General features: G+C 45.4%; 1 protein-coding gene across 4 annotated transcripts in view; it reads left to right on the top strand.

Moving 5' to 3' along the window:
• Positions 1–13,992, top strand: part of Gsap (gamma-secretase activating protein) — a 94,338-nt gene extending 80,346 nt beyond the window's left edge. The window contains exons 24-32 of one of the 4 annotated variants that reach the window (XR_015685520.1): positions 926–1,021; positions 1,306–1,392; positions 3,943–4,013; positions 4,436–4,530; positions 9,928–10,047; positions 10,849–10,910; positions 12,086–12,187; positions 12,291–12,443; positions 12,841–13,979. Coding sequence is in view for 2 of the 4 variants with exons in the window: in XM_087657146.1 (XP_087513272.1) it covers positions 926–1,021; positions 1,306–1,392; positions 3,943–4,013; positions 4,436–4,530; positions 9,928–10,047; positions 10,849–10,910; positions 12,086–12,187; positions 12,344–12,443; positions 12,841–12,932 (825 nt within the window). In the remaining 2 variants the exon portion in view is untranslated. 4 annotated transcript variants of the gene reach the window in all.
• Positions 13,993–14,590: the final 598 nt, after the last annotated feature.

The following is a 14,590-nucleotide window of genomic DNA, read 5'->3' as shown; positions in this document are numbered from 1 at the left end:
GAAAAATAATTTTACTTTTTACAAAATTAAATACATCCAGTCATTAAAGCTGGTGTAAAATGTTTAATGACATAGAGGAGTTATTACATAGGAAGAAACATTAGAATTCATGTGCACACCCAAGTAAGGCAGGGCTAAGATGTTCATGCAGACGAGGAACTTTGAGATCCTTTAAGTTTATTTAAATTTTATATTTTATTTTGTGTATTTGTTTGAGCCACAAGCCATGTCTTACGTAGCCCACGTGAGCTCACTGTGTCTCTAGGAGGACCTGACCTTGAACTCCAGACCCTCCTGCCTTAGCCTCCCATGTGTTAGGATTATATGAGGATTGAGCCAGGCATTAATTTTCAGTAACTTATAGGCATTACAGAAAAGTTTAGTAAGCCAATGTACACAATATTTCATAGAAGAAAATTTAAAAGTCCAATGAACTAACTCATTCAAGAGGCTGAATTGAAATACAGTGGCATTGTGTCTCGTTGCTGAGGTCACTGTCTCTCCATGGAGCACGGTCACTCCGTGGAGCACGGTCACTCCACAGAGCACTGTCTCTCTGTGAGACACAGTCTCTCCATGGAGCAAGCACAGTCTCTCCATGGAGCAATCTTTCCATGTCTCTCAAAGCCTGTAACTTCAAAGCTGGAGCCAAGAGCTTCCTTGTAGGATTCTCCTCAGGGCTGAAGGACTCCCAGTTGCCCACTGGCTTTGGTTAAGAAGTTCCTCCTGAGAGAAATGTTGAAGCCATGTTTATGCCAGCAGAGGACAACTGAGAGTCGTGTACCTTTTGGGGAGCAGGGGTGGATTTTTCCAAGAGCGTGGGTTTTTCATGTTTATATGAAATATTAATAATGGTCCTAATTAAAATCAGTTACAGGCGTGCATAGGCCTGTGGTGACTTATGTAGTGCCTGTCCTGTTTTCAGATGGTGTCTGAGCTAAGAGACCATCTACTGAGACACCTGCAGGGTGTAGAAAAGAAGAAAATTGAACAGATGGTTCTGGACTACATTTCAAAACTGGTTGGTTTTACTTTTTCTTCTAATTTCAACTGTCTCCTTAGCCCATGAACAATTCTCAAGATGTAATCAGTGAGACCACTGGCTGTTGCGCTCTCTCTCTCTCTCTCTCTCTCTCTCTCTCTCTCTCTCTCTCTCTGTGTGTGTGTGTGTGTGTGTGTGTGTGTGTGGTGTATGTACGGGTATATATGCATGTCCAGATGAAGTGCATGTGGAAGCCGGAGGTTGACTATAAATGTCTTCTTCCACCGCTTTCTACCTTAGGGTGTTTCTTTGTTTTGAAACAGCATCGCTCACAGAAAATGGATGTCACTAACGCAGGCAAGGAACTCCAGGAATCCCCCATCTCTGCCTCTTCCCTTCCCAACCCTGAGGTACAGATGCTCAGTGCTCTGCCTGAGTTTTCACATGGAGTTCAGGATTCAAACGCAGGTTCCCGTGTCTGTACGGCAGACAGTTTCTGACTGAGACGTCTCCTCAGCACTCGACCTCACTTGGCTTTTCAGGTTGGGTTAGAGATTCCAATCTTCCAACGGGTCTGTCTGGTGCTCTAGATTGCGAGGTGGGAAGGAGGGAGATGGAGGGCATTTGATGTTGAGTGTGGTTTACTGTCCTCCCTTCAACTAGTTCATCGGTGCCCGTGAAAGCCTAAGACGCCAGCATAGCTGCCAGGTGGTCACGGCTCATCATGGCAGCTTCCAACTCTTTCTTTCTTTTTTTTTTTTTTTTGGTTCTTTTTTTTTTTCGGAGCTGGGGACCGAACCCAGGGCCTTGCGCTTCCTAGGTAAGCGCTCTACCACTGAGCTAAATCCCCAGCCACCAACTCTTTCTTAAGCAACAAGTATTGATTTCTGCACTGGAGGGCTCATAGACACGGGAGAGCATGCTAACTCCTCTTTAGCTCTGGAAGACAGACAAGGCCAGCTTCCTGCCCAGCTCCATATCTCCCGCCCCACCTACTAGGAGATAGCAGTGCAGTACCTGGTAGCCATGAGTTAGAGGGTGTTGTGCAGATTAACCACGTGGGTGCTGGACATTGAGCCAGGGACCTCTGGAAGAGCAGTCAGTGCTCTTAACTGCCGAGCCATCCCCCAGCCTCATGCTTAATTTTAGGTACCCAAACTCCTGTCTACATTTTTCCCTTTTTCCCCCCTGGTGGTAAATGCCATGGGTGACATCTGTGGCATTTTTTATGAGTCTGTTTGTTCATACAGTGGCGACTCCTGCAGAGCCATCGGCAATGGCTTTCAGAGCATGAAGCTCTCAGCGGTGCGTCTGAGAGACCGCTGAGCTGACCGCCCACATCTTAGAGTCTCTTTCTGTTGACATTTGTAGGGTGATGTCATTATGCAGGCGAAGGCAGGTACAGGATAGAGCGAGGCCTCTCATTGGATGTGAAGGAAGGATGGGTGGGAGAAAAGTTTTAGAGAGGAGGAAGAGCCTGGAGCAAGAGAGAGAACATGGAGGCGGATGTTAAGATTCCTCTCTGCACATTCACAGGTTGTTATGGATGTTCTTAAGGGATGGATGTGTATAGGGCTTTGTATGTTTAGGTGGGCAATTATATCTTATCAATTGGATCAGAGGTTATTGTGTTGTGAGTTCTTTCATGTGGTGATTTAATTGAGTTCAAGAGAGTGTGTGGTTGCTGGAGACACTGGGCTGCCATGGAGTTGGGATGTATATTTCTGGCATGGCGGCGACCTGCCTTGGGAACTAGACGGGCAGAGAGATTGTTGTCAGGCTCAGAGAGTAGCCATCAGCAGTGTGATATGGGATGGAGCAAGTGGGTGAGAGGCTTTGCTGACTGAGATGAAGATGTCCCACAGATGTCATGGGGCACTGTGGTGCCGGATCTAGTGTGGGATAAAACAAGCATTTTTTATAATTTTACAGCAACGGACTTTAAGTTTCACCTTCTAAAGTGTGAAAACTTTCCATTCCAGCTTTCTTTCTCACTCTACCTAATAGCATGCAGGCTTTTACACGACTTTGTGCTGTCTCCTAGAGCTAAGAGGCCCAGAGACAACACCTGTGTTGTGCCCCTGACTTTCCAAACTTGCCCAGTTATAACCAATCATGCCTCTTATGCCTCTCTAAAGAGGGTGGCTAGGCAGTCTGTCTGGAAACACGTTCAAGGAAGTCGCTGTAGAGCTCAGTGGTATTGTCCACATGTAGCTTGCTTTCAGCCAGAGAATCCCACATCGCCAAGGACAGTGTAGAGCTCCTGCGTAGAGCTCCTTCTGCCTTGCCCTTAACCTACATGCAAGTGGGTGCACAGGTCCATGGTGCACAGCCTGGTGGAGACTTCCCTACTGCTGACAAACCTGTAAAATTAGAATAGGTTTCTAAGTAAAGGCCTAAGGCCTAAAAGGTCTGGGTAGGTATAGTGCTGGTTTGCTGAGCGCTGGTTCCAGTAAGGGACATTTTGCAGCAGCCCTGTGAATGAACTTCCCTCCACCTAACAGAGAAAGACATGGAGATTTGGAGAGGAGCTAACTTAGGGAGACACAGCTCCACAGAACGTGGCCCCAATGCCATCTGTCCCCACAACTCTCGTATGTGACTCCCAGCTGCCCTGCCACCTTTCCTCACCCCTGCAGGTCTCAGCCCTAGCAGTGTGGCAGCCTGGCAGCTAAGCCCTGGCATTTGACCTTCACTCATGGGTGAGAGTCTGTCAATGTGAGAGCCGCCCAGTGGATCTTTGTCAGTGCAGACAGAAGGCACTCTGTTATAGCAGGGGGCATGTTTCCAGTCTTTCCATTCTGGATTTCAGTGCCTCAGAACGACTTTCAGAAATGCTGGTTGTATAGTGGGCCTGGTCACAGCCTGAATGCCAACTGTCATGGAGCTACAGGGGACAGCCAGGAGGGCCTTAAGGGGAAGGGAGGGAGCTGTCCCTCACAGATCTTCTTTCCCTCTAGCTGGATCTCGTTTGGTGCTTGCTGGAAACCAGTTGGAGGAAACACAGTGTGCACCCCTGGGTTCTCCACCTGTACGCAAGTATTTTTCCGTCTCCTTTATCCCGGTGTGCAGAGGGCTAGTAACTCTGATGACCGCCTGTTCTACCAAAGCCCTTTGGAAACAGTAGTTCACAGCAGCTCTCACCAGCCCCAGTCTACCCTAGGAGACTAAGATTTCAAGGCTACCTCAGCTGCCCTCTGTGGTGTTATAGTTGAGGAGGAGGGAGAGAGAGACACATGAGCCCACTATTTTCAAGGACAGGAAATTTCAGTGACTGTAATTTATAACTTATAAGACGACTGAGTATGGGATTCTATGCTTTCAGCTGTTGGCCGGCCTCTCATTTGAGTCCTTCCCCAGGGCACAGAATTTCTCAGGGAGCTCTGCACGTGGTACTCAGAGCCACTGCTCAGGTGCTTGACTGACATTTGACTTGGTTGTTTTTCCATTCAGTAATGAGCACGGCAGCCCCGCAGATTTCGAAGTCTTTCATCTCATGACCAGGATTTTGGATGCCGCTAGCAGTTTGTGTTTCCCTCTGCCTCCTGGTGAGTCTAGGGTCTCTTGTCATTTGCCGTAACTAATTTGTCTTTCACACGGTCTCTGGACAGTAGCACTGAGCTTCAAGATGGCACCTGTGTCAGCAGCTGGTTCTGGTGGAGGATAAGCCTTGAGGTTGATGTCTCTTGGCCAGGCCTCCCCTGACTACTAAACTCCTCTAGGAAGTGGTTCCAGCCAGTTCTCCTGTGTACCTTTAGCTGAAGTGCACCAATGGTGTTGCTCCTGGGAAGTTTCTCTGGTAGTTTTATACTTTATTGTCTGGAGAGACTTGAAGGGGAAGCGGGCTCGGGTCAAGTACTAGGCTGTCCCTTAAGTGCTTAGAAGCGGAAAGTTTTCTTCAGGATTTTGAGAAAAAGGCCTAATAGGGCTTCACAGTGCCCTTACCACGTGTGTACAGTTATTCATGTAAGTGGTCACTTGTTAGATAAGTCCATGAGTGTGTGGAGTAACTATTTCATGCTAGGTAATGTACAAGAAGTGAAAGCAGCCACAAACAGCAGTGGGGGTGGCACAGGACTATGTCTGCGAAAGTCAGTATTTGTTGTAAGAAATGCATAGACTCCTGTTGACCGTAAACATCTGCCTTGTGTTTACTGTGCTGCAAAGGGCCAGCCTCGGCTTGGAGAGAGGTTCCTGGGAGAAGGGATGTTTGAGAGCGGCAAAAACCAAAGGACTTGAAGTCAAATCATGTGTTATAGGCTGATGGCCTATGTTCTGCTTGAGCCGGCTTTCCAAATTGCTCTCTCTTGAGATAACTTTCTCTTGCAATTCTAAAACCTCTCTAGGTAACTCATCTCTTGAGGATCAAAAGTCCAGTTTTTTTTAATTTACATATCAATTCAGTCATTGCCCCAGGTTCTTTTTTGATTATCCCACAAATCAGCATTTTATGACCCCAGCCCCTTGATTCTTAGAAAAAGACAGCAAACACTTTATTTTTTAATACTGCAAATTAATTCAGAGATCTGCCTGGCTCTGTAAGCACAGAAAATAAGCTAGCTGGTTGGGATCTTGTCCTGAGGGTACCATTCTTAGCACATCTGGGCCTAGACTCTCTCTGTCTCAGGCTGGCCTTGATTTCAGAAATCATTTGTATTTTTCTATCTTCCTGACAAGCTGGCTGCCTCTGTTCTTGTAGGTATGTGAGGCCCTTCATATAATTCATATTGCATCCTTATATTTCACAGAGTTGAGAAATTATATATTTTTGACCTCATGTTTTTAGAGTTCTTCCCAACAATCTTAAGGGCTATCCTGAAGGTTTCAGTGTTTCCTATTTTTGCTAAGACAATAGACACACCCTCACCTCCCAGACTCATGCTGTCTCTGATTATCATGGAGTCATTAATCTTAACAGGAAGGACATTCCCCAAAGGAGGAACATGAAAATATGCACATTATTATACAAACAAGCCTAATGCCCACAGCAACCATCAACACTCACTGAGGTCCACACCCTGCTGGCTCTGTTCCAGGAGCAGGAACCATGTCATGCTGTCCCTTGCATGGCCAAACCAGACTTGGCACTACGGTTTTTTTTTAATTGTTATAGGAAGAATATATAGCATGAAACCAACCCTTTTAACACTTTTATGTCAACACAGTATTAACTATAAGCACACTCTCATCTTCCGAATGACCTCTTCTTATAATCCACCTACAACAGCTGCCCTTTCCTGTCTTCTTGGTCCTTGGCCACCACATTTCTGTTGTTTCTATGAGTCTGACCATTTTGGACCATTCCTATAAATAGAACCTATAAATAGATAAATTTATCTCTTCCGTGATTGGCTTAATTTACAAGACCAGTACGCTAACCCTGAGCACAAGATCACTACTGGCTAATTTTAACCACCATAATGTCCTCTGGGTCCACTCATTTGTCCTGTATGACAAGATATCTTTTTAAAGCTGAGTGACATTATTTACCTGTTTATCAGTGGGTGTTTATATATCTTAGCTATTGTGATTATAGTTCAATGAGCATTGGTATACAAATCCCTTTAAATATCTCGACTTTAATTCTTTTGGTTGCTCAGAAAGTTTATGGGATCATTTGCCGATCCCATTTTGGATTCTGTGAGGTGGCTCATGCTGTCTCTCTCAGTGGTGGTGCCATTTCACTGGCCCATCAACAGCGCACAAGGCCTTCCATTTCTCCACATTCTCTGCAGCACTTACCTCTGCTTTTGCACCCTGAGAGGCAGAAGGTAACAATATTTCACGTAGTTCTGATTTGCATTTTGCTGATTAGTGAAGTTGACTCTGTTTTTTCTTGTAACTCTGGAACTAGCCATATGTTTTTTTCAGGGAATAAAAGCTCTGTGCAGGCATGTTTAGTGAGATTGGATGTTGTCTTACTATTGACTTGTTTTTATTATTTTTATGGTCTTTGTTTTACCCTCTCATCAGGTTTCTGGTTTATACCATTTTCTCTCCCTTATTTTCTAACTACTTTTTAACTGTTACCTTCAACCCCAAGCCTCCGCCCCCTCTCCCTCCCCTATTGTAGGCTTAGGCAGCTCAGGATGGCTTCAAACTTTTGTAGCTGACACTGGCCTTAAACATCTGATTCTCCAATTGGTGGGATTACAGGTGTGTGTTTCTGTACATACTTAGCTCTTCCTTTTCTACTAAATGCTTATATTGTTCATGTGACAAGGGAAGAGAGGGTAAGGAGGTGGCACTGGTGTGTGTGTGTGTGTGTGTGTGTGTGTGTGTGTGTGTGTGTGTGTGTGTGTACAAGGGGTTCCTATATGCAAGGGTATGAGGGTGCTTGCTTTTCAGGTCTATAGGACTAGTGAAAATTGAGTTTTACAAGTCAAACATTTAAATAAAAGGGAGTGAGGAAGTGGCAGTCAAAGTCTTGGTTGGCTGTTTGTTTTCGTGTTTGTCACCATCTCTCTCTCTCTCTGGCTGCAGTAAGGCCAGCAGCCATGGAGGATGCTGATTAGTGGGATTAAAATGATGGCTAGTTATAGCCACCTGCTCTGCTCAGAGCTGACACACAGAGACAAGTCTGTGACTAAGCTGCTGCCCTTGGTACTGTGCTAGTGAAGCACATGAAGGACTGTTGGGACGTGCAGCGTGTACACAGCATTGGAGAAGGAATTTTAAATCCAGGAATAGGACTCATGATCTAGTATAAATGTTTTTTTCAGGAATAAGTTTTGACTTTACTAATCTGGGAAAGCATTTCTAAGTCCATGTGAAACACTGGTGTGGATTAGGTAGTAATTCTGTAATTGGTTTTGAATTGGGGATTCCAGTGAACTCAATCTGTATTTAGCCATTCACATCAGCTTGAGGACAACATCTGCACATCATGTGATCCCTGATGTTGCCAGGAATTATGAGCGACCCACAGCTCATGACTCATATGTTCAGGGAGAAAATGCCGTGACCTCTCAGAACCTAAACCCCAGTTCACTGAGCATCATTAGTTTGGTCATGTACAACCCTGAGAGCAGGCTGCGGTTCTCTGTCATCCCTGTATCCAGTCAGTTGTTAAGCATGCACATATTACCACAAGATTCCTCCTGTCCTGGGTAGTTTTATGTCAACTTGACATAAGCTAGAGTCATCTGAGAGGAGGGAACCTCAAGGGCATGGGCAAGCTTGTAGGACACTTTTTATTAAATTAGCGATACATGCGTGGAGGGGTCCAGCCCACTGTGAGTGGTGCAGGCTGAGCAAGCAACGGGGAGCAAGCCAGTAAGCAGCACCCTCCATGGCCTCTGCATCAGCTCCTACCTCCAGGTTCCTGCCCTGCTTGAATTTCTGTCCCTGCGACCTTTGATGATAAACAGTGACATGGAACTGTTAGGAGAATAAACACGTTCCTCCCCACATCGCTTTGGCTGTAGTGTTTTGTCAAAGGAATACAAACTCTAACTAGAACATGTCCCTCTCTCTTCTTCCTCCCTCGGTGCCCCCAGTCCCTCTCCCACATGTCCAGACCATGTCTAATCCATTCTTTGTCTGTTGTTATGGTGATATTCCAAGTAAAATGTATTCTTCTTTTATCATGCACAAAACCTTTCAGTACTGGATAAATTCCTTAGTAGCATTCAGCATCAGGTCCATGCTATATGTTCACATAGAGCATAACTGCTCACATGCAAATGGGTGTTTATTTTTGTGATGACCCAATTGCCACCTCTGTCTACCACATGGCAAAGGAGAACAGGCATGGAAATGGTCAGCATTTTGTCCACTGTCCTACTACCCACCCCTGCCTCGTGTACAAGAATGTGTTAAGTAAATGTTGTCCAAACTGACCTGTCAATCATCAGGTTTCAACTCACATGATCACTTCATGTTTCTGAACACACCCACACTTTCATCTCAGGTGTCTGTTCATGTTGCTACAGTAACACAGCTATTAGATGTTGAGAGCATGATTCTCTGGCTGGGAACTAAGGCTACGATCCCACAGACTGCGTTCAGGCTCCTTTATCCTCTTGCTTCCTAATTATAGGAAACAGGGAAGTTTCTACCTCCTACAAATCTCGGTTCTCCTGTTGGAATCTATGGGAATCTGGTAGTCGCATCCGATAGCGTTGGGAGCGGAGCAGGTGAGCCGGTGCTCACTTAGTGTGTGCCCAGTGTTAGTCACGCTGTACCACATGCTGGGCTCCATGTAACTGCTCTACTCCTCGAAATAGCCCAGGAGGAAAGGTATCAGCATTCCGCTTTGTGAGGTTAAGGAAGGAAGTTCAGAAAGGCCAGTTACTTAGAGCTGGTTAGTTAAGCAGGATCCTAGTCTGGTCTGCTCTCCTGCCTCTGGTGTTTCGGCACATTGAGTGTAGATCTTCCCAAAGATGCTCAGGGGGCCGACGCTCTGAAGATGACACATCTCACCTGGTCTGGTCTCTCCTTCCATGTGTCTTGTTTTTGTTCCTTGTCACTAATAGTGTGCATAGTGTGGTTTGTAGCCCTAGTCATGAAATGAGGGAGAGAGAGAGAGAGAGAGAGAGAGAGAGAGAGAGAGAGAGAGAGAGAGAATTTCTACTGAATTTTTACAGGCTCCCGATCGGGTCATGCCATCTATATTTCTTTTCTACAATTTAGTCCAAGTAGACCCCAAAAGTCTTTATGAGAGGGCCAGAGATGGGGATACAACTTGTCCTCTGGCTTCAGCTTCCTTTTACTTTTCAGAAAGATGGTCCCCACCCCAACAACCTTTTAGCTTGGGCATATGGAGTTTAAAGATCTGTTATCAAGGACAGCAAGATAATCCTGACCAGGAACTGCTTGTTATAAAAGGATCAGCTGACCCAGGCCCCAAGCAAGCTCAGTGCTTTAATGATAGAATCAAACCATCTTCTTTGCAACCCGGAGATGCCAGCTAATCATGCCTGCTTCTGCTCCACTCACCCTAGGTTTCCACTCTCTGCACACAATCCTTGGGGTCCACTGTCTCCCTTTGTACAACCTTCTGCACTACATTGATAACGGCGTGCTGCTGCTCACCGAGACTGTGGTCACGAGGCTTATGAAAGGTAAGCAGACCCGAGTTAAGTAGGGGGTGAGTGTCATCCTGGCCACCCTCAGGGCTGACTTCTGGGTATGTGACACACAGACCCATCTACCTCCAGAAAGGTCCGATGCTCAGCCTAACGCTCTGTGTGGTATATATTGAAGCTCTTATTGTTTGAACACATATCACTTTATTTTACCCTGCACTGGGCCCTACAAATTCTTAGTACAGCCCATTCCTGGAGCCATCCCCTCAAGGCCAGTTGAAAGTACTTTAGCCATCCAGGGGGCCATAAAGAACTTCTGAGTCCAGACACCGGTGTTAGATTTGTTTTCTGTGCATGAGGTTAGAAAGAGGCTGGGAGTCTGTGTCTGTGAATTTGTTTTTCAAGCAACTATTCGAATGACCTACTTTCCAGCCAATTAATTCTGTCATCTCAAAGTTTGACTGAAATGCAAGAAAAACGAATGGCAGATAACGGTGTGTGTGCGAGCCTGACTGTTAGTTAAGGCCTGCCTAGTAATCTTTCTCGTGTAAGCCATTCGTGCGTGGCTTCTGTCAATGTTACCCAACACAGCAGTAGTCCCTCTTCAGAGGACTTTATCCTTTACGTTGGTAGATAACATTGCTTTGTCACTGGCAGTCTGCTACCCAACAAAAGGCCCCTTGATTCCGAGTCACTTTCAAAGCATCGCTAGCCTGTGGATGCTGGGTCGGAATGTCTCAGAAGGAAACACTCAGGATTTGAAACTTGCTTCGGTATTTAAGTGGATAGGTTCGTCTTATCTGTTAATCTCCAACTTTTTTTTTTTTTTTTTTGTAGATCTGGATAATTCAGAGAAAAATGAAAAACTGAAATTTAGCATCATTGTCCGGCTTCCTCCGGTAATCCTGAAATTCATTTCCTCTTAAGCTTTAGTCCGCCTTCTTTCATTTGTTGCATGTAAGAAGACAGTTTTTCCTGCTTTGGCTGAAGTCTGTTCACTTTCCATCCAGCCCTACCCTTCTGTTCCTCACAGGGCCGACCCCGTGTGCTTCTCTGGTGTTGCGCTGACACAGCGTATGCTGACACAGCGTATGCTGACACAGTGTATGCACAGAGTTCATCCATTTCATTCCCTAGGAGACCACACTATATTTACGTCAGAGTCTGGGTAGGAGGCAGAAGGGAAACATGTGCCTCTGACATTTAAACTGATAAGGGATTTCAATACAGGTGAGGTCAGAAGGTTCTAGAACTGCATTTCCTCCTCCTATTGCATAGCTGAGCATAGGAAAACATTTCCAGGTTAAAAGAAGAACAAAAATCAGGAGAGAAACAGTTATGAAGCCACTCCTTGCTCTTTTGTGGGGATATTAGCTCTTGGAGTCAGAAACATCATGAAAACATCAAATTCCACAGCAAGGTCTTTCAAACCTCTGACTTTGCAAACTTCCTGACCCAAGAGCCTGGCCAGCCCTGTGTGCTGTTTATATACTGTGAGCACCAGGACCTTTGGCCCTGGCCATCCTCCCCAAAAGGATGTCCCCTTTGGACCTGGTGGTCTTGCCTCACGGTGTTTCAGTCGCAGGCTTCCTGAGAACAAAGCACCCACGGTTCCCAGGCTCTGTCTCCCCGAGGAACAGAGCTGACATCTAGTTTGGCTTCCAAATTTGACTTTTCTTTTGTTCCATATTGTTAGGTTACTTAAAATTTTTAGGCCAAGCAGAAGAGAAATCCCATAAATACCATCTTTAGCCTCCAATCAGTGTTGCGTGGGTCTGATATGCTCCTCTCCAGCTTTGAAGGATCTCAGATTCAACATCTTTCTCGGAAGAAAGGGATTTGGCAGCCTTGCTGTAAAAGTTGTTTTCCTCAAGTAGCAGTTGAGGGAGTGTTTATGAAAACTTCAGAGGCATATTTCACGAGTGTGGCCTCTCTCCAGCAGTCAGGAATCATAAATATTCTGCCTTTTAGAATATTCCCATTAGGGAATAAGTTTGAAGTGAAGAGTAGGTATGTGGTCTGCCAGTGCCCTGTGACCTATACTGCCCTCTGTGTGGTTTTCAACCTCACTCAGCTTATTGGCCAGAAGGTCTGTCGGCTTTGGGACCATCCCATGAGTTCCAACATCATTTCACGGAACCACGTGGCCCAGCTTCTGAAGAACTACAAGAAAGAGGTGAGTCTATGTAGACCCAGATAGTAAGCATTCTCCAGACCCCACCTCCCATCTCAGTGTGCCCAGGTAGACACAGCGATGATTTTTATCATTTTCTTTAAAGCTGGGCATATCTTGGAGAAGCAACTCATATGTAGGCAGTGTTTTCCCTTTTAGCCTCAGAGCTCTATGATTGACAAGTCATCATTTCCAGTAGAATTTCTTCCTCTGAACTACTTCATTGAAATTCTGATGCACCTGGAGTCCTCCAACCAAGGTAACCCATTCCTCTGTTCCCAGGAGTTTGCTTTGACACCCCAGTCATTCCCTAGTCACATTTTTGTATTATTTTCTTCCTTAAATAACCCTTACAAGTACGTCCTTAGTAAAGTCGATTTCCATTAGCGAGAGAGTGCTGTGCTACCTAATTACCAATGGAGCACTTACCATTGAACACTGAAAGGGGCTCAGGGTATTTAAACCAAAGTTTAATGACATTTAGCAACGTATTCTCAGAATAACACATTTCACTAAAATGTAAAATGATGTTCCCAGCAAGCTGTGGGAACGTTATAAATAGCCCTGACTCCATAGTAACATTCTCTCTCTCTCTCTCTCTCTCTCTCTCTCTCTCTCTCTCTCTCTCTCTCTCTCTCTCCCCCTCCCCTCCCCAGCACTACATGGCTTTGAAGGACATGACAATGTGGATGCAGAATTTGTAGAGGAAGCTGCTCTGAAACACACCACCTCACTTTTGGGCTTATGAACATCCAGATGACCAGTTCCAACACTTCGCCTCCCTTTCCTGGGGAGTCTTCAACTGTCTTTAAGAGTGGTAACAGCTCAGAATATACTGCAGGGCTGTTGGGCTTCTGTATAGTTCTTATTCAGAGGCAGTGGCCACGCCTCTCAGTTCGAGCAGCCAGTAAACAACCAAGAGGAAAGAACAAGTCCAAGGCTGTGCACTGTGGCAGGCACAGCGCCCTTCCTGGGGGCCCAGCAGGCCGGGAACTGGTTCTGTTGCACTACAGAATCTAATAAAAAACAGAGGACCATGCTCAGAGCAGTAAGAGCCAGGCAGATCACTGGAAGGAAGGTAAAACAAGCAGAAAAAGTGACTGTCTCGAAGAGGATTTCAGAAGAACCTGAAACTGGAGTAAACAAGATGTCTTTCCAGTATGGAGCAACTGTGACAAATCATTTGTACACATGGCACTTAAACCAGCCTTTGTCTTTGGGGCGATTCAGATAGAGCCATATTTAATTTTATATTTATGACTTAGTACTATCTTATCATTAAATACAACCTCAGATGCTTTGGTCTGAGTCTCCCTAGGTTTTGGGTGTAGCCTTCTTTGCATAAGGCACTTTGAGTCCTGACACCTGACGAGGTGCTCCGTCCTTCCGTCCTTCCTCGTCTGTCTCCTGCAGTGACGTCACTGACCCGTATGGCTCAGCTTTGCAAACTCAGTTCTGCTTCTTTGTGGCCATTACTGGTTCCCATTCATGTGGTGAAATTTTAATGATTCTGTAACGCCACTGACCCATGTGCAATTCTCCATATTTTCTGCAACTTTTGTTGTGCTCTAGAAACTGTCCTGGCCTATAGAATTTCCCGTTTGCTCCAAATGGTCAGCCAGGCTCAGAATCTTGTCACCAAGTCACAATGCAGCAATAAGGTATGTTCACATTACTTCTGTCTGTTCACATGACTTGTGTTACAAATTACTCTGTACTGAAGACAGCAGGTTTTATTTAGTTCAAATTAAAATTCAAAAATCCTCTTCGATAATAAAACTTGCAGAACACTTAATTTGGACTTTAAATGGCTCATCTGGTTTCTGCTGTTCTGAGCACACTTGTCTACATCTTTAGAGTAAATGGAGTTTTCACCCATTCTTTGCTCTCCTTCGTTTCTGTCCACACCTGCATTGTTCCATAACTTCCTGGAGTGAACTTATTGGGCACGTATTTGAAGTAAACTTCAGCGTGACTTTGACACTCAGCTCCTAATTCTTCACTAACTTGCTGTCCACTGAAGAGTAACATGTAACCCCTTGACACTTAACTCTCAAATTCTGACCCTGTGCAGCATGGATACTCTTGCAGCAAGCCAATTCGCTAGGCCTTGGGACGTGAGTTTGGCCTTCTTCTTCCAAAGGTTGGACCAGGTTGTTTTCTCCACTTGGCATCCCTTTCTGCCTCAAAAAAAAAATTCATGCTCTAGGGCTAGACACACACACACACACACACAGACACCCACACACAGACATACACAAACAGACACACACACACAAACTCACACACAAACAGACATATACAAACAGACACACACACACAGACACACACACAGACAGACATACACAAACAGACACACACACACACACACACACACACACACACTGGACTGTAATCTAAGACACT

Source organism: Rattus norvegicus, chromosome 4 (assembly GCF_021556685.1).
Source record: "Rattus norvegicus strain SHRSP/BbbUtx chromosome 4, alternate assembly SHRSP_T2T, whole genome shotgun sequence".
Classification (NCBI taxonomy): Eukaryota; Metazoa; Chordata; class Mammalia; order Rodentia; family Muridae; genus Rattus; species Rattus norvegicus.
Note: the sequence above shows the minus strand (reverse complement) of the source record. Positions and strands in the feature narration are given on the sequence as shown.